The sequence below is a fragment of the Coptis chinensis genome, chromosome 6 (assembly GCF_015680905.1).
Source record: "Coptis chinensis isolate HL-2020 chromosome 6, ASM1568090v1, whole genome shotgun sequence".
Lineage (NCBI taxonomy): Eukaryota > Viridiplantae > Streptophyta > Magnoliopsida > Ranunculales > Ranunculaceae > Coptis > Coptis chinensis.
The window spans coordinates 78538176-78557463 of record NC_141461.1 but is presented as its reverse complement, the minus strand read 5'-3'; the positions used below and the strand labels follow the sequence as shown (position 1 = coordinate 78557463).

Sequence of the window (19288 nt, the reverse complement as noted above, 5' to 3'; positions counted from 1 at the left end):
ACACAGTCTCCTTCTCAATCTAGCCTGACCATTTATGGGATGTAAGCCTCATATACACTAACACACAATCTCTTTCTTACTATTGATAGAATCTACATGTTTATATTTAATAATATAGATATTTTGCAGGTGAACGAGTTTATTGGTGCTGACTTGAGTCCTACAAATATCTTCTTTCAGATAGATAAGAACTGGCCCCGCTTAGTCATCCTTGATATAGGCGCCACAGCTAGAGTGCCAAGGATGTTTAGGCTACTGGCAGACGGGATGGTCACACTGCTGCAGAATACCTTTTGAAGTTATCAAAGAAACAGAAGTGTCCATATCCTCATGCCTTCATTGAGGTAACTATGTTAGGGTTACATATGATATGCAATTAAGCTAATGTGCAGCCATGCAGGTATGTTAGCATGTAAGATTTGAGTGCCTCCTCTCTTAGAACTTGTGGTCATGTGCTTTGATTTGTTTTGTAAACGCCTTTAAGTTAGATATGTTGTCAATTGAGTAAATTACTTTACTGGTCTTTTTATTAGTCATGGTCTTCCATTCAATAGAATGTTGAAATACGCTGATGAGAATGAAAGGAATTTTGGGAAGAGACACTACTTTGAGTAAAACCAAAACAACTAACAGATTATGTTAAGTGTTAACATTAGAAAAGAATACACGTCCCTTTCTTTGCCACAGCATCAGCCTTCGTGTCATGATTGACGTCAGGGTGAGAACAATTCAACTTGTCCCTATCTGTTAACTTAACATTGAGATAACAATGACTTCTTTCCAATCAAAAAACGTCATCATTTCGAGGCTCTTGATGGTTAATGACCCCCCCCCCCCCCCAACACACACACACACAGACCAACCCCCCTTTCTATCTCTCTCTCTCGTGAAGCTCAGCAGTTGCAAAGTTATTGGCAAAGGAGGATGTTATCTTATCCATCAAGGCTTTACTCTTTGGTGATCTAATAAGTTTTACGTATAGGAGTTCTCTTTGAGTCGTTGTGGCTTGACCGGAATTTCTATTGTGTGCAAATACTGGTTGATTTCAACGTCTATTGAGGACCTTTTATTTGGAACTTGTGGTTGTATCTTTCTTCATTTTGAAAGTACGGATCTTTTTCATTATCTAAGCCGGGGATGCCTTGCCCCCTTTAGTCTTGACTTTGCTATTTAAATAGATTTCCCTCTGTAGATGTCTAATCCTTTCAATTCAAATCATTACGATTCCAGAAATAGATATATATTATATAACATATATATTATATATTTGGCTGATGCGAACTAGTAAACTCTGCAAACTCATCATAGACTTTGCAACTTTTCCTTCAGTAATGCTACTCCAACCCACTTATTTGACCCTACTATTTGAACCTATTGATGTGTCAAAATTCATCATCATTGATTTACATAGAGATAGGTGTCCGTGTGTATGGTAATATAAACCAACGTTATCCAAATAGTGAGTCACAATATAATTATTCTCTACTCACATTTTGGGCTTCCTCTTTCACTATCATTGCAGCACTCCAAGACACTCAGAAGGCAGTGTTTTCCATATCAAAAACTCCGTCTGAAGCACAAGTACTTATTGAGGTAATTTTTTATTTACTACAAAATATGAATTAAGAAAAGCACTTTGAGGGTAAACCGCCTAAAACTTGTTAAGTTTCTGAAATAATGTTATTTCAACAGTATGCAGTCAAACTGCACCTGGGATCTAGCTTACCCATTTTGCCTCATTCCCAGGGGAGCTTAGGGTGTGTTTGTTTAGTGGCAAATGGGGGTGGCAAATTTTATTTTCCCACTAGATGTACCTTTGCCAGTGTTTGGGTGGCATTTAAGGGCACTGGCAAACACTATTCCCTATTTGCCGGCAAAAGAAATTTTCCCACTATAAGTTGGAAAATAGAATCCACCTCCACCCCTAAACTCTTTTGCCAGCATCAAAATCACTGAAATTTTTCCACTATGACCAAAACATTTGCCACCATCAAATCTATCGCACTCATCTTCTTCTCTCGCTCGCATCTCTGTGTCTCGACAAGTAATCTCTCTCTCATCTCTCACTTCGCTCAATTTCTCATTCAACAATCTCTTTAATCAAACAAATAATTTTGACTCAAACAAATAATTTTCTCACTGTTTTTTTTCTCTCATTCTCAGATTTGGATTCGTTCTCACTGTAATCTCTCACTAGCTCTCGCCCATTTCGGCCATCATCGCATGATTTTGGATTTGATTTCGCTTTTGGTTTTGATTTCGTTCTCTTTTTGGATTTGATTTCTCTTTTTGGGTTTTGATTTAGGTAAAAGATTTTCTAATGCATGGTTTGTTTCGTGGCTACTCTTGAAAATGGTAGATTCTTGATACTAGATCTATGTGAAGATGGATGTAAAAAGAATTTTGTATATGATGTCCAACCGCAAAGAATCGAGGAATTATGGTCACAATAATGTATGTTGAACAAGGCTCAACATCAAATAAGAAATGATTTGGAAAAATTAAAAATGATATTGGATGTCTTTGTTTTGGTATTCATATATGTGTGTTATATTGTTTGTTTATAAAGTAGGTGGTGATATGAATCTTTTGAGTGGTGGTAGGTGGTGGTGGTAGTATGTTGAGTGTGTGTGTGTGTGTGTGTGTGTGTGTGTGTTGGACTAGTGGAGTGGGTGTGTTGAGTGTGCGGGGCTAGTGTTAAGTGTGTTGTGTGTGTGTTGGTGGTGGTGTGTGTATTGAGTGTGCTAGACTAGTGGTGTGGTGGTGGACTGCTTGTTGTTGTTGCTTTCGGTATTATTGGGTGATCTTTGCCTCGGTGTTGCTGCGTTCTAGGTGTTCTTTGCGTTAAGGTGCTTTCTTCTTTGGTTGATGTGTCTTTGCGTCTTTGAGTCTTCTTCTTCTGGTTGATTGATGTGGAGTCTTGCTTCTTTGCTATTGGTCTTTGGTCTTTGCTTCTTTGGTTGATCGTGTTGGGTCTTTGCGTCTTTGGTGTCTTTTCTTTCTTCTTAATGCCGATGCTACTTGCAATGCCGATCTTTGCCTTTTGTTGTCGCTTGTTATGCCGAGCTTTTGTGTAGTGAAATGGTCAAATGGTTTATGGTTTGAGTTTGAAGCTTGGTCTGTCTGTGGGCAATTCTGCAGTCCCTTCTTTTGTTTATATGTATTCGAAATGTGGTAATGTGATTGATGGTTCTAAAGGGTTTGAGTTGTCTTCATGGAATGCTTACACTGGTGAAAAACCAAACTTTAGGACTATTGAAGTTGGCTTGCAAGCTTGTGGTAATTTAGCCGATATCTTAAACGGGAGATGTTTACATGGTTATTCTTTAAAAAAAGGAAATGGGTGTTCTAGATATGTGCAGTCATCATTGTTGTTGATGTACTCAATGTGTGATAGCACTGAAGGAGCCCATGTTGCTTTTTTGTGAAATACCGAACAAAGATATCATCGGCGTCTATGCAAGAAGTGACTCCATTAACTATTACTATTAATGTTGAGTTGTATTGTCTTTATTTTGTATTTTATTTTTAGTTTTTTTTAGATTCCATTGAGTTTGAAAACAACAAAATTATATTTCCAAAAAGTTAAAATATTATTTGCCATGGAAAAAAAATTATGTAAACAAACACTGGCAAAACTGGCAAATCCCATATTTTCACACTATAAATTTTTGCAAACAAACACTTGCAAACTGAAATTTTCCCACTACAAATTAGCCTGGCAAAACTCTAGTGGGAAAATGTTGGCAAATCTCATATTTTCCCACTAGAGGTTTGCCACTAAACAAACACACCTTTAGTATTGCCTAGACTGGCAAATAGACTCTATCCAGACTTTGCATTACACCATAAATTTATTTGGACCTTATGAGGCATTTATATTCCTTTGTCTTTTAGGTCTTTGAGCAAGGACTGCATGGAGTTGTTTTGAAGGTCGAAGATGTTGATTTTGTCCTTGAATTGAAGGTAATTTCTCCTGGAGTAGAGGTTTTCCACTATAGTAAGGCATTGGCTCTAATCGTGGTTGGCATTATCAGGACTGTATTGACAGAAGATGTGAATCCATTGAACTTGGTTAAAGCTACTGTTACACGTGTTCAAGTGGAATGGGTGATCACATGTGTTGATTTGTGCACTCTCTTTAGGCCTGGCGAGGGAATTCTGGTCTGATCTAGACTCTGAATTTGTCATGTCGCTCCAATTGAGAAAGAAAGAACAAGGACTTGACGATGGTCTCTTCACTGACATCAGGTTTGCTTCTTAATTCTAGGTGCTCTCTTCTTCGTTTTTTTTGTTTGTTTCTGCTACTGTAGCGGCTAGTATCTTGCTTACCAATTACCATTAGTCTGGCTAAGCCAATATACTTTGACAGCAAGTTTGTTAATTGCATTTGTGAAGCCCACTCTTTTGTTAATTGAAGTTTGTTCAACAAGATGTTGCTAGAAATTTTTTGGCATCTCCTTTTTAAGTTTTTTTGGTTGTAAATATGGAGGCCCCAGTTCTTCATTGTTGTTTTGGGACTAGGAACCATTGTGTCATTGCTTTAAGTCGAATAAGTATAATGCATGATTTTCTATCGATCCTACCTAACCTAACGTAACATGTTTGCTTCCTTATCAATGGGTTTTAGTTAAGGCGAAGTTCATGTTGGTAGTTACAGATTTTGGACTATTGAAATACTGGTCTGAAGGATTGGAATTTATGGCTAATTACAATATCGCTAAAATCTCTATCGTATTATCAAATTAAGAAATTCAAACTTTGCAAGCTTATTATTTCGGTGTTAAGTTGAATGATATTGCTGCAATATTCTCATTTCTTGCTTATTTGTTATTGCCTTTGGTGTGAGGTTTTAATCATGGATTCTCAATGACGTAAGAATGTAACTTAAGCATGCATCAACAAGAAGCATAAATATAACACTAGGATGCAGTAGGATGATAAAATGAAGGGTGTTGATAAATTAAGCTTTCCTTCTCAAGTTGTCCTTTTGTCTCCTAGTGATCTAGCTTGTGAATTCAGGTATGCTTTTCGTCCTACATAATACGCTATATGGTAGTGTAGGTTAACTATCTATTAACTTGCTCATGCCAATTATTTATCTGATTGTAGTTGTAGGTGATGAATGCAAATAAGATAGGAATAGAATGGTCTGCAAATCCAAAAGCTCGCTTGGAGATCCCAATTTGATGCTCGTGCCATTGTCACGCGTAAGATCAGTCACATCAGTATGACAAACAAGCCCAGATGGCAAGATAGCAGGAGGTCCATCTTTGAGGGTTCCAGCAAGGCCGCAAGTACTTGACTTTCAGTTGATTGCACCAAGCTAGGCGACATCCCATCTAGTAAGTTTTACCTCCTGAGAACTAAGCCTAGACTTGCGCCTCATCTAGATGATAGTTCATATTGGGAGTTGTAGACTATGGACTATTGAAAACACCAGCTAGGCATCATTAGTGGTTTAGGTTTGTTTTTGCGAATTATGTTCTCTATTCAACTATTGCTACCATTTTCTATATTGGAGCTCGTCTTGTGAAAGATAAAATATCCATATTTAATAAATTTTTCACGGTAGAATGTTAATTGATTACTGTTTTTCTTCCATATCGATTAGATATAGTTCTAATCTACATCTGTTTGTAGGTTTTCTTTGCTCTGACCATTGGGCCATGAACATTTCTCAAGCCAATGCAATGGCTGAAAAGTAACAAAGCCAAAGACTCCGCTGCGTCTATTTTCAACATTCTTGACAGTAAACCAAAGATAGATTCAAGAAATGATGAAGACGACACACTAGCCAGTGTGAGAGGTGATATTGACTTACATCATGTCCGCTTTAAATACCCAACACGCTTGGATGTGCAGATCTTCTAAGACGTGTCTGTGTATTCCATATCGAAAGGTTAAAAACATGTCTTACTATAGTTCAAAGATTAGATGATATATATAATATTTGAGTTATTATCAATGATTGATCAGTAGTACTCTTTGGAAGTTATGTTCATGTTTGACATTGTTCATTCAATAAAATGAGATTCTTCAAAGAAATTGACTTATGTTGGGTTGCTTTTATGGATTAGTGTTGATGTTTATGAATATAAAGGGTAATGTGGTGGTTGTTCGGGAGAGTGGTTTCTATTTGCAGGTTGTCATAACAATAACAAAACATTAAAATTAAAAAAAAAAAATTAAAAAAAAAAATGATAAACTATGTCGGCCAAAAAAAGAGGTGAGATAAAATGTTGTACATATGATCACCCTTTCCAAAAGAATTTATCATGGTTTACTTTTATCATCTCGGTTTCAATAAAAGAACATCTCAATTTTCTTCTATACTAATTGGTTTCAATCACAATTCATCTTGGTTTTATTCCATATAATCTCTGTTTGATTGAGAAAACTGAGATAATAGATTTAGATCAGATGTTAGACTTCTGAGATAATTTAGTAGCTTATTATCTCGGTTTTATAGAAGTATATTATCTCAGTGGTTTTTACCTCGGTTTGTTTTTCCTAGAAAACCGAGATAAAAGCTCTAACATCTCACCTTTTAGCTGAGTTTATAAGCCCTTTTTTTAGTAGTGGTAGTTGTTCTTCATGAGGCTTAGATGGTACGACATATGACAAACTGGGTTTTTCAACCACTTGAATAAAGGGATCATCATTTGCTCTCAAGAACTCATATTCCACCTTAGATTTTATTTCCTCTTTTTCTGGCACTTCAATCAATGCGGGGCTCTTCTCAATTGGAATGATATTCTCAAGAGTTGGTATGTTGGGTAAAGCCTCTTTACTAGGAAGGTTTAGAAAATTATGAAGGATTTCAAAGGCAATTAGCTTAAGTGTGAGCTTGAGGTTTCTTTGAAATGGTTTAGTGGTACGGTCCTCAGAATTTGTTGGATTTTTTATGAATGGAGGTTGGCTTTTGAGAGGTGTTAACTCGGGGGAATGATGGTCGGGTGGTGGTTCTTCATATGATCTCGAGGACTCAGAGAAATTTTCATCTAGTTTGACGTTTCCACAAAATTGTGGTTCATATCGGCAATATTAAAGATGTCACAAATTTGTTCCATCGATAAGCCTTTAACAGCTAAACTAAAATTAGATCCACTTTGCACCATAGATATTATATCCTCTTCCTCGGGCACTTCACACAATTCCTCCTTCTCATTGTCCAAGTGTGTCGAGTTAATTTCCAACACATGTTCTAAAGTTTCTTGTGTCGGAGTGTTCTCATCCATGGGTGTACTAAGACAAATGGGAGAAACGGTAACTTCAGGCACGTCAGCATCTTCATAAGATCTGGAATTTACACGATAGTCAGGTAGATAGTGATGGGGTTTTAATTGGTCATAAATATTAGCATAGGCTTTAGCAATTGGTTTTATTATAACAACACCTTGTTCCTCTTGTTGGTTTTAGTTCTGGACTGGTGGGAAGAATATTAGTCTCAGATGTGGTATCAATTGAAATGGATTCAAGAGAACAGAAGGTCTTTGCTATTTGTTGTATTTGAATTGTTTGTTCGACCATTGCCTGATAAAGTTGATCTGTGATAGATGGTGGAGTGGGAAATAAATTTGACATGAATGGTGATGGCCTTTGGGTGAAACCGCACTCTCACTAACCATATGGATACATGAATAGTGGTTGACTATCTGTGGTGGAACTCCATGAATTGTTTGCATGACTAGAAAACTCTTGTGTGTATTGGTCATTAGGGAAGTTTGAAAATTGAGGTTCGTAATTGTAAGAATATCCTATAGGAAGCTCGAACTCGGTATATGATTTGCATTGAGACACCCAATGATATGGACTACCACAACAAGAACAAGGTTCTGAGTTTGCATTGTAATTCCATGACGGTTGTTCCTCATATTGGTAAGACATGAATGCTCAAACAAGAATGATGCACAATCTGTAAAAATTCATTTGTGACTTTGAAGTTTTTGAAAAGTTTGCATGCAATGTCTATAGATTAGATACTATGCCCTATTCGAATTGAACAGTGGGTGCAAAACTAGGTTGTGGGAACTACACGCGTTAAGGGAGAAGATCGCTACTTCACCAGATGATGTGCCACCAAGAATCTCACCCGCAGTATTTCTGAGGGAGGGGAGTGAGGAAGGTGGTTGGTCCACTAGAATCTGGTAGTTTACTACTCTCTTTGTTCGTGCTAGATATTTGTCCTGATGGACATGACTAGATTGGCTCTGCTTGGTTGATTTTATCTTTTTAGTTTGGTTTATGTGATAAACAGTTCACACAACGTCCGTTCTAAAGTGGGGATTAATCCCACTTTTTGTTCTTTTAGGGCTCGGGTTTAGCCTTAGCGAGACTGAAATGTATATCATATAATCAGCCAAGCATGCTTAGGAACACACAAGTATCTTTTTACACTTGTAGTGAGGAGGTTTAGAAATTACCGCCCAAGGTGTGCGTTCACGACCCTTGAGGTGAAGGCGTCGTGGTGGGGTTGACGAAGTGTTTGGTGTCTTGCGTGTCAACCCACCATTCGAGTGTTTCCTTTCGGTTACAAATTTAATCTATCTAAGACTCACAAGTCGGGTCGAAATGTGGCAAAGTCAATAAGATACAATTGGTTGCTTTCGAGGGCCTAAAACAAAGTTGCCTTCATGGGCTTTAAACTATGAAAGCGGTAAATACGTAAAGTAACTACGTTTAGAAAATTAACTATACACTAGTGATCGATTAATTAAACAAAATATCTAAAAGCTAGAAAGTGTTTGTCAAAGATTAGAACTTCAACCCCCTAGTTGGGTTGAGATGCACGAGCGTGATGTTACCCCCTTCGCCTCGCACATCCAACCGGTCCGAGTTAGTTGGTTGAATCCCCAACTCTTGGTAAGTAATTAAACTTAAACCAAAAGACTAAACTTTCAAAACTTAAACCATTTTGTATATATCCTAATTAATATATTATTATTATTTTTATACTAAAAAAAAACATAATAAAGATAATGTCAAAATATGATATTATCCTAAAAATCTAACATTTATCAAATAGTGAAAATAAACTATTTTTTTTCTATTTTTTTTACTTTTTTTTTACTCAAACTTTGCAAATCTATCTACTTTTTATCTATTCACAGTTGAATTAAAAGACTAGGGGGAATTACAAGTGACTTACACACGAAGATTCTGAGCCAACAGAATCTTCGTCAGAAAAAATCGAGGCGCGGCGCTGGTGAATGGGGCGCGGATGCGTGTTATATGTGGGCGTGGGTGAACGACTTGCGGGAGCGTGTTTGACAAGTGTGTGCACGTATCTCGCGCGGGCACGTGGGTGACAGGCACGGCGCTGGTTCTTTTGCTTTGTTTGTGCTCGTTTTTCTCCAGTAGTTTCCGGTGATTCGTCTGGTGCTATTCTCAGGCTTCGTTTGCTCAGAAGTGTACTGGAAACACGCGAAAAAGAAACATCAATAACGAAATAAATGAAAAAAAACTAAAATTTTTTGATATTAAGATTGAAAAGAAGAGTTCAATGAGTAAATTTTTTCTCCATCTTTCTCTTTCCATTGGGATCTATGACGGCAGCGCCATTTGACAATTGTAGAAATTGGGGTTTGTAAGGGGTTTTGTTGTTCATCTTGAATCCTTTGTTTGGAGGAATTGTTTGATGGTTGGAAAATTCTCTCTAAACTCTCCAAACTTTCTTACTCTTGTTCATAAGGTTTTAATGGTGGGAACACTAGTTCTTTATCTAGAATGGGTTGAAGTCATAAACAAACTATTGATTAGATAGAAAAACATGTATGGAAATGGTTTTGATGGATATCTTGCTCACAAGGTTATACTCATTTGAACTTGTCAAATGAGTATAACTAGTGTTTTTGGGGTTGAATCAAAGATTAGAGAAGTAATGAAAACTCTGTATTGAAGACAAGATTGAAAACTTGTATTGATTGAAAACAAGAACTTGATTCATTAAATAAAGCTTGAAGAACATGAAAATGGAAAATGCAATAAAGTAGATAAAAGAAAATAGAAAGACTTGAAATTAAAATGACTTAAATGAAAATTAGGTTACACTACTCCTAACAAACCAAATGGTTTGGACCCTAAAACATTGGATATCTAATTCTCTACATCTCTTTGGTTTATATAGGACACCATTTACATTTACGCCATTCCTTTTAGAAACAACCTTGGGGCTTTTGACCTAAGCCCATTCATTATAGTTATTGATTTTGGCTTTAAGTCCCTGAGTCCATAGCTTGTAGCTATAAGTCCTTGAGTCCATAGCTTTTAGTTTTAAGTCCTTGAGTCTTGGAGAGTTGACTTTGACTTTCTAGCACTTTTGCTCCTAAGCTAGAATCTTCCCGAATAGTGTCAATAGCAAGCCTTTTTACACTAAAATGTACGTATTAAGAATATACGTCCTAAATGACATATATCCTACAAATGGTAACAAAAGCTATAAGTTGTCTGTTCGTTAAGCATAAGAAAGGCATATTTAAAGCATTGTAATGGTAAGAAAATACACATTTGGGGACTGATCAATACACCATATAACATGTCCATTAACGGACAGTTCGTTTGGCTTTTTCTCAAACAGACATGTGTTTGGGCAGCTTATATAGTGTCTGTAACAACTTATACAAAGTCTTCAAACACTTTTAATTAACTTAACACTTATTAACTCATTTAACGTAAGACATTATATAGGCTGGGGTAGACACTATACAAGCTTTCCACGAACATATTCTCAATTTAGGCTGATTCAGAGATATATGATAAGTTGTTCAAGGTACAAGAAGGAGAGCTGCAAGAGATTACATATGATAACATCGGCTCGAAGAACTTCAGAAGGTCTTTGGGCATTGTAGTTAAGAATCAAATACCGGTGCTCCTTAAGAACGGTGCCAAAGACTGTGAAATATATAGTATATCCCTCTAAAGGATGGGGATGTCACCTGAACTGCGACAAGGATTGTGAAAACCTATATATGCAAAAAAATCTTCTCAAATTGTTTACATACAAACACCACTGAGTACATCAGTAGGAGAGATAAGGTGATGTACAATACCAAAGCTACGAGATTTATTAAGTGATGTACACAAACATAGTGGCCTTCTCACACATCCATGTCCAAACCAAAAACATTATTTACTCAAACTTAATTATAAAGTATCAACTTGAAAACTTCAAACTTGTTATCAAAACCTTGATCATCAAAAGTTTCACAACAGTATTCTGAACTTAAACAGTACTGAACGTAGGTTACCTAGAAATTTAACAGTAGAAAACATGATTGAAAATTACCTGGAATATGATGAAATTGTTTCTCCTTCAAATGATTATCTTCCCCCTGCTCCAACAACATATTTATGGGGAAGAAACAGAGGGCAGTGTAGAGAAAATTGGCCTAGAAAAGATGGGGTAACAATTCTGATGCTCCAAGAACAGATAAGTGATATATATAGGGGAGGGATCAATATACCATGGTTTTCATACCATGGTTTATACCATGCCCTATAACCTCCCCCACAAGATGAGCTAGAACCTAATTTTTTGTGGATATGTCTAACAAACTATGAAGATCACCTCTACAAACTTTCATCTCATTTGATAGTGTTTAACAATGTCAAAAGATGATTGCAAAATCGAAGAATCTGGACCGTTAAAATAAATTCAAAGTTGGAAAAAACATTTAACTAGGTTAGAGGTTTCTAAATGAGCCAAATTTTGGTGGAGTAGCTATCTATAGGTAGTAGATTATATCTACAAAATATTAGGTCTTAACTCGTCTTGTAAAGGAGCGTGGTATAAACCATAGTATAAAAAAGCATGGTAAACGGATCCCTCCCCATATATATATATGGAAAAACTTGTAAGGAGAAGTTTCCATCCAAAGAAAATAAAAATAAAAATAAAATAAAAGTTAAAACTCAAAAAAACATAATCAAAGGAGTCAAAAGCCAAAACAAAAAGGCTAAGGATGGAAACTAAGTGTAGAAGCAATATAAGAACAAGGTTTTCTCTAGTTACATATAATTTAAGACCTTATTATCTCAGACTTGTCTATTTTGAATATTCATTCTATTTCTTCTTAAACTATCACCTGAACCCCGTATCACCTAATAAAGACATCTAGCTCAATTAGGATTAATTTGGTGTGATAATAAGTGGTAGATATGTTTGATCGACCTCGACTTCCTTGGATTATCATTGAGATTGTGAGGAAATGTGTGCCCACTACACACTAGAGTTAGCAAACTTGAGTGGAAAAATCATAGTGTTATGTGTCTTGACACATTCCTTGTGAAAACCTACTTAGGCACGCTACCCAAAAGTTTCATAAATGGACCTGCCATTGCATTTCATAACATAGTTCATTGCATGGATGTTTACCTATAAATGATTTGATTATTATACATGTATTAGCTTAGGTTTCAAAAGTATTGTTCTTATTATATTGTTATAGAGATGTATAGATATCTGAGATTAATTAGGAAGTGTTACTTTTATCTCTTAGTCGTTGTAGTATAAATGAAGTTTGTGAGTATCTTCTTTGGAAAACTCTCACGAGGCTATAACTCGTCCATTAGGGAATTTCTAGTGGTTTAAAACCTTATTGCATATGGTCAATGCAATCACACTCTGCGAAATGAGATTAATTATGACACATTTTGGCCACTTCTATGCTTTTATTTGGGTTTTTTAGGTCTTGATCCTAATAATAGTTTGTATATTAGGGTTTGGTCCAGAAAAACTTGAATATTAAGGTTTGGTCTTACTTTGGATTCTTGACTGTAAGTCAACTCAGTTGACTGTGATTTTTACAAGCAAATTGACCACAGTCAACTGAGTTGACTTATAGTTAAGAACTCGAAGTAGGACCAAACCCTAATATTCAAGCTTTTCTGGACCAAACCATAATAAACAAACTATTATTAGGACCCAGACATAAAAACCCCTTTTTATTTTCTCATCTTTGCTTAAGGACAAACAAAATGATGTTTGGGGGTGGTGTGATAAGTACCCAAAAGTGTAATTTAAACCCCTTAATTGTATTGTATTTAGGTCAATTATATTTATAATAAATGAGAGTTAGTACTGCTTACGTATTTTTGTGTATTTCAGGACTTGAATCTGATTAGGTGACTAAAGACGCCATTTTTGCATGGAAAATGAGTCAAGATAATTGCTAAAGGAGTTCTATGTTTAAATCCCAAGAATTTAGAAGAAAAGTCATTTTCAAGGCCGGTCAAAGTCAATTCGGATAGAAAAAAAATGAAAAGCCAGCAGAACTTCAAACAGGCATATCTTTGGAAACAAGCCTTGGATGTGGGCCTACTTTATGTCAAAATGACCGGATCGAATAAGCTTTCTAATGGACCTAGATTTGCCCCAATCAGAGCTGTAAAAGTGGACAAAAATGGCACTAAATTAATTTCTAACAGTTGTGACCTCTTTAGACTTAACCTAATGGACTTTAGGCTCACTTTAGAGGCCCAAAGTCACCCTTTTTTGCCCATACACGAAAATGTAAACCTAACCCTCTCCCATATAAAGAGGGCTAAGGAAAAACTTAAGCTCTACTCCTCACCCTTAGTTATAATTCTCTTAGTCTAGTTTTAATTAAGTTTACTTGTTTTAGTTTAGAAGTAGTTTTATAATTGTAGCCTCCATTAGAACCATTCAATTCAATTCAATTGTCTTCATTATTATGTGTTCTATTCAATCTATAGTTCATATGATTCCGATGACATAAGGTTAAACCTCCATTAGAGGGGGTTTATGAAGTCATGTGAGAATGATTTATAATTAATTAATTATTGTTTTGCAATTAGGACTTCAAGTTCTTCATTGTGAGTTTCTAGAGATAGTACTCATAATGGAGAACTAGAGTTTAGAGCCACCATCAAAGAGATTTGTGGTGGAGCTAAACTCTCATGTTAATGAAGGCTTGATCTAAGGCGACTTGGTGTTCACTAGGGATCAACAAGCGATTCGATAAGTAACCAATAGTCAATCGAATCGCGTGGTGGAATTTTCCCTCTCTAATCTCTTTTATCAACCTATAAATCACTGTTTTCCACTATACTAAAATAGGATATCCTTAACGGTGTCTGGCCGTTACTAAAAATATTTGTAACGGTTTTTATGCGTAACTATTTGGGCGTTATTAATGTGTTAATTTAATTAGTTACAGTTTTTAACCATTACAAATTATTTATAGTAACGGTTATTTAGTGTAAATGAAATTAATTACTAACGGTTTTTCAGCAGCACGTGTGTTACTTATTTCCAGCAATACTAACGGTTTCTTTGGATTCTAACGGTTATAAAATGTAAGTTCCTTTAGCTATTAGTAACGGTTTGTATAAGTTAGTAACGTTTGTGAAGCGTAGAATATGTGTTACTGATTAAAGCATTTACTAGCGGTTTTTTCACCCATTGCTAACACTTTTACTTCCATGCAAGTGTTACTCAATGAAGAGATTAGTAATGGTTTCTTGCCGTTACTAAACAATTTTGTATTTAAAAAAAAATTATTTTCCCCCTGCCACCCAATTACCACATTTACCTGCATAACATGCCTCCCTTTTATTTTTAATGAATTCCACAAAAGTTATTAATAAACATAAAACCTCACAAGTACATCTGATCAAATACTAATTTTTATTACTATAAATCACAACCAAAAAGTCATACATAATGAATGAGTATGCAGATTTTGAAATTTACAACTTATCCATAGACTTATCCAAAAATTTATTGATTAACCTGCCTTCCATACTTCATTATGGTCAGTTAACAAAACCTCGTGACAGAATTTGCTACAAAGAATGCTGGTAACATCTAGTAACCACGGTAACAATAAGGAATCAACTCCCAAGTATGGAAGACCAAAATGATAAGAGAATATAAGTTCTAGATCATACATTCACACCAAAATGATAATGATATTATATTGATATCATGTGCAAGAAAACACAAGCGCAAACTCACCTTTAACACACCTATGACATTAGCTAAAGAAGACTTCATCTCTCATTCATTTCCCCCTTCAACTCATGTGTAGTCTATGGAGATCTTTAAGTGCATAAGATACTTACGAATATAGCTGAAAAAAAATAAGAAAGTAGTGAAGAAGAATTACTTAAAAGATGAATTTGACAGCATTGAATTGTCGATGCTAGCAAGATAGTCCTGAGAAAAAAAAATGATATTAGTTTAGCAGACCAGGAACAATAAAACTTTTGCCACTACTTCAATGAAAAGAAGATACCTACAACACTACTTTAAATTCTGTAAAGTCACCTGTCATAAACACCGCATTTTTCATCCCAATTTCAGGTTTGTGCCCTCCACATCGAGCTATATCATTCTACTGCCCTACTGTTTCTCTGCATATTTTTAATAATCAACTGAGATGAGTTTGAGGTAGCCACATGGATCAACTCATTGGACAGCTTAATTTTCCAAATACAGTATTTTCTATGTCCAGCAAGAGATATATGTATAGTATATTACTAAAAATTGACTTTTGCCCAGTTGGTGATAATAAGGTAGCAAGAAACTTACTTGCTCATCTGTTATTTTGCGTAGCGGTGATCCTCCCCCGATATTGACCTAACAATCTAATTAGAAACAAAAAATATAACAAATATTGAGCTAACAATCTAATTAGATTACTCGAAAATCAGTATATGCAGATAAGAAAGTTAAAAAGTAAAGATTTGGAAAAACTTACCCCAAAACTCAAACGACGATATTCCACACTCCTCAAATGTTTAGGGGAGAGTCTTATGCTCAAAGCACACCTGACTACGGGAGTATTAAAAGGAGTTGGAGACTTGGAAAACTGATGACGGGACTGGCTTGATGGACTGGGATTGAAAACTACACAAGGTGTATAGCTAAGCAGGCCTTGGGTATCAAGTTTCGGTGAAAACAACCTGATATTCTTGGAGGCTTCATATTCAAGGAGGTTCAAAAATATTAAATGAAAAATATAACACATGTTAATTTCTGATTTATTCCCTTCTCCCACTATTTTTGGTTGTAGATGCATAAAAGGTGCGTGCAACAGTCTATATCCATTCATTACCATTTCATACATTGATCACACTAGTTATTCTGTTCTATATCGAGGAAAAAAAACAGTTACCATAATGAGTTGATTAGAAGGGATAGGTTTTAAATTGTTCACATTTAAACATTGAGTGATTGAGATAATATTAAACAGTATGAAAATCCAAGGACTACCTGATATGTTATAACCTGACAACCACATTTTATGTGTTGGCAGTTCAACAAGCAAGAAAAATAGTCAGGAGCAAATACAGTACATATATTGAGGCAATATCGACATCCATCATGATTATAAAGGATGAAACAATAATTTTCACTGTGATTAAAACCTAACCTCGACTCTAAAAAGCTAGTAATCTCCGGTTTTGAATTCTTACCTTGTTTTAGGTTATTTAAGGCCGACTATTATCTGCAGGGTAGCTTCCAAGAACTCTCAAGAATGTAGCGAATTCCTGTCAAAGAACTAGCATTTTAATAGCTTTTACTTGTATCACTCACATGAACAAAGGATGAATTGGAAGAAACCATACCTCTAAATGCCTAAGTGCATTTTGAGAATTGGGATCAGCCATTGAGGCTTCAAAGTCCACATAAAAGAGATAGTCGAAGTACCTGGATAGTCAGAATAAAAACTTTGAATCAGAGTAGTGTCTCATGCAAAACATTGTTCTAATAGGATTCTACACACAGTTGGGTGTACAATGTTCTATAGAACTTAAAATAGTGCAAAATTTAGAGTCTTTGTAGTAATCACTTTGGAGATCCATTATCGTCGTCATCAGATGCTCGCATAAGTTGCTTACGCCGAGGACGGCTTTCAATCTGGTCAAAAGAGGCAAAAGCCATGAAAATCGGTATCATCTCTCATGCATTAAACTAAGGTGAAAACTCCAAAAAAGTGGCTATAAAAGGAAAAATAAAAGGTGTTTACCTTTGTCAGATTAATTTGCCTCATTGCAAAAACAGCAAGTGCCTTGAAAAGTACACCAGGCCCCTCCTCTAAAGAGAAAACTATACTCGTCTGCGTGAGTGGTAAATGAGATTTAATACCAATGCAAATTCATATGACAGTAGATGACTATACTTTGGTCCAGGTTCTGGGACACATCATGTAATAGTTGATAGGGTATGTGACAATGACATCTCAAGTTCTCATTTCTCCCTACAAATGAAGAGTCCAGCAAACAGCCAATAGCTGACAGAAGTACATTGCATGCAAGGGTATGGCATAAAGCAGTCTGCAGATCGCAGCACAAGCAGCTGACTATGCCGCCAAAATCCAAGTTTAGAGCGATGGGCATACTACTCTGTTTGACATATATTGATATGTATGTGGTAGGGTCAGTGAATTTTATATGTGAGAACATATTCTACGTGGGCTAGTGGAACGAATAGAAGGATACCTATGCAACTAGCTGATCCTATGATTTTAAAATATGATTTCACTCAAACTGACAGTCTATCCAACTAGTCATCCAAATGACTTTAGAAATGCTATCATTTAGTTAATACTTAATTCTAAAAAGAAACAATACATGTGATTCTTTGACAAAGAAAGTGTTGGTACTCGTAAATTTGTAATATATTAAAATATAACCTGAGCTATGTGGAGAAGAATAGCCAAGTCAAACCCAGATATGTTATGCCCAACAAGGACATCACTGTCCAATTTGTGTAATTCAAGCATCAGGCAATTCAACAAGGCTCTTTCACTGCAAAATAATTAACTAAAAAATAGTGAAATTGATTTGCAAGAGGATGATGGTAAATTTTTCCAGAAGAACTGTTAAGAGACGTTCTCTTAGAAAGATGAAATGGAACAATATCACATCAGAAACAAAGTTTACTTGCTTTCAACACCAAGTATATTCAAACCAGCCTTTGAATTTCTATCCATAACCTCTTTCGTGAAACCCATTGGAAAGATGCCTCATTCAAGCTTTCTTATAACAGTAAAATGGCTAAGTGCTCCAAGTTTATTCAACTCAGATGCCAACATAGGAGTGTCAATCTGAAGTTCAGTGCAAACTAAACAGACTAGAATAGAGTAGAGCGACAACAGGATGTACTAAAGTTTGTTTCGATATGGACTAGAAATAGCATGCACTAAATTTTTGTTTAAATAATCAACCATGACACCAAAATTCAGCACACAAGCACACCCAAGATGATGAACAAGGCAAAGCACAAGATGGGCAACAAAATTTCCAGGAGCTCTCTAAATCAAAGACAGTATAGACATTCACACTAGAATTTCAGACAAAGGTTTAAGGGGAGCTGAAATTGGAACAGGGGAGAAAAAAGACAGAAGGGTACAAACAGAGGGACACATAAGTTATAACCCCCTCCCCCCATGCCAATGTATCGTCAATGGATGAAGGTAAAAAAAATACAGATGGAGGGACAAAGAAAAAAGTCTCTTCTTCACCTTGATAAAAGAAACGGTAAAGTTGTGCATGCAAATATATATCATATAGACAAGTGAATACCTGTGGGTCAACTATCCAACCATGATATAACGGAATGTCAAGAAGATCAAATATAACACATTCTCGCGTAAACTCAAAATCATTTTTCCTGCAAATAAAACCAAAATCCTCATTTCAATCCAAAAACCAATAATCACACCCAAACAAAACTTATCAAAGCCTATAATAAACATAAACACCTACTTTCTAAACTGAACATTCACATCAATCCCAGTCGCAAGCCAATCAAGTAGATTTAAAGCATCCGATATATTCTGCCTCTGATTCTCAACATGTGTACAATCAGGCATGGAATATAGCAACAAAATCAAGTAATGCTAACGCAATCTATATACCAGTGAATCAAGAAGAGTGTAAGTGACAACCGTCTTAACTAAGCAAGGCATAGGCAGCTTTTACATTATTCGACAAGCTACAAAAACACCAACAAGAGACTTTCCTCCTCCACAAGGTAGTCTAATAAATCCAAATCTTGCCCTGCCTGCAAAATGCAAAATAATGACCTATAAATCATAAACAAAACCTTCTATTTGAAAAATGATTCACCTCAAAGTATCTCATTACTAAAACTAAAGCAAAAACAAGATGAACAGGAAAAATAGATAACCTGAAAGTCACACGACTTTAGAAAGAAAGGGCCAAACATTTTACACAAGCTATTTTCCTGGTACAGTACAAGAGAAACTAAACTGAGTTACAACATGTTAAGCAAAGACTAGTACACACCTTTAGT

General features: G+C 35.8%; 1 protein-coding gene and 1 long non-coding RNA gene across 2 annotated transcripts; one reads left to right on the top strand and one right to left on the bottom strand.

Annotated features, from left to right (window-relative positions):
• The first annotated feature begins 873 nt into the window (after positions 1–873).
• On the top strand, positions 874–4505 carry LOC147494645 (uncharacterized). The gene is made up of 4 exons (XR_015199994.1): positions 874–1106; positions 1523–1593; positions 3898–3966; positions 4038–4505. It is a non-coding gene; the product is annotated as an uncharacterized LOC147494645 (long non-coding RNA).
• An 11858-nt stretch (positions 4506–16363) lies between these two features.
• Positions 16364–17093, bottom strand: LOC147494644 (arogenate dehydratase 2-like). The gene is made up of 4 exons (XM_086564974.1): positions 16998–17093; positions 16821–16888; positions 16597–16678; positions 16364–16518 (listed from the first exon to the last, which is right to left on the bottom strand). Exons 1-4 carry the CDS (start codon positions 17019–17021, stop codon positions 16459–16461), a joined length of 234 nt encoding a protein of 77 aa, XP_086421100.1. The 5' UTR covers positions 17022–17093; the 3' UTR covers positions 16364–16458.
• Between the last annotated feature and the right edge of the window lie 2195 nt (positions 17094–19288).

Bases quoted from the DNA above. Each gene is read 5' to 3' on its own strand.
- LOC147494644 (XM_086564974.1), bottom strand. From the start codon at position 17,021: ATGAGGCAAATTAATCTGACAAAG. The intron at 16,889-16,997 runs GTAAACACCTTT...TCTTTTGACCAG, and splicing joins GGCAAATTAATCTGACAAAG to ATTGAAAGCCGTCCTCGGCG. The intron at 16,519-16,596 runs GTATGGTTTCTT...GTTCTTTGACAG, and splicing joins ATGCACTTAGGCATTTAGAG to GAATTCGCTACATTCTTGAG.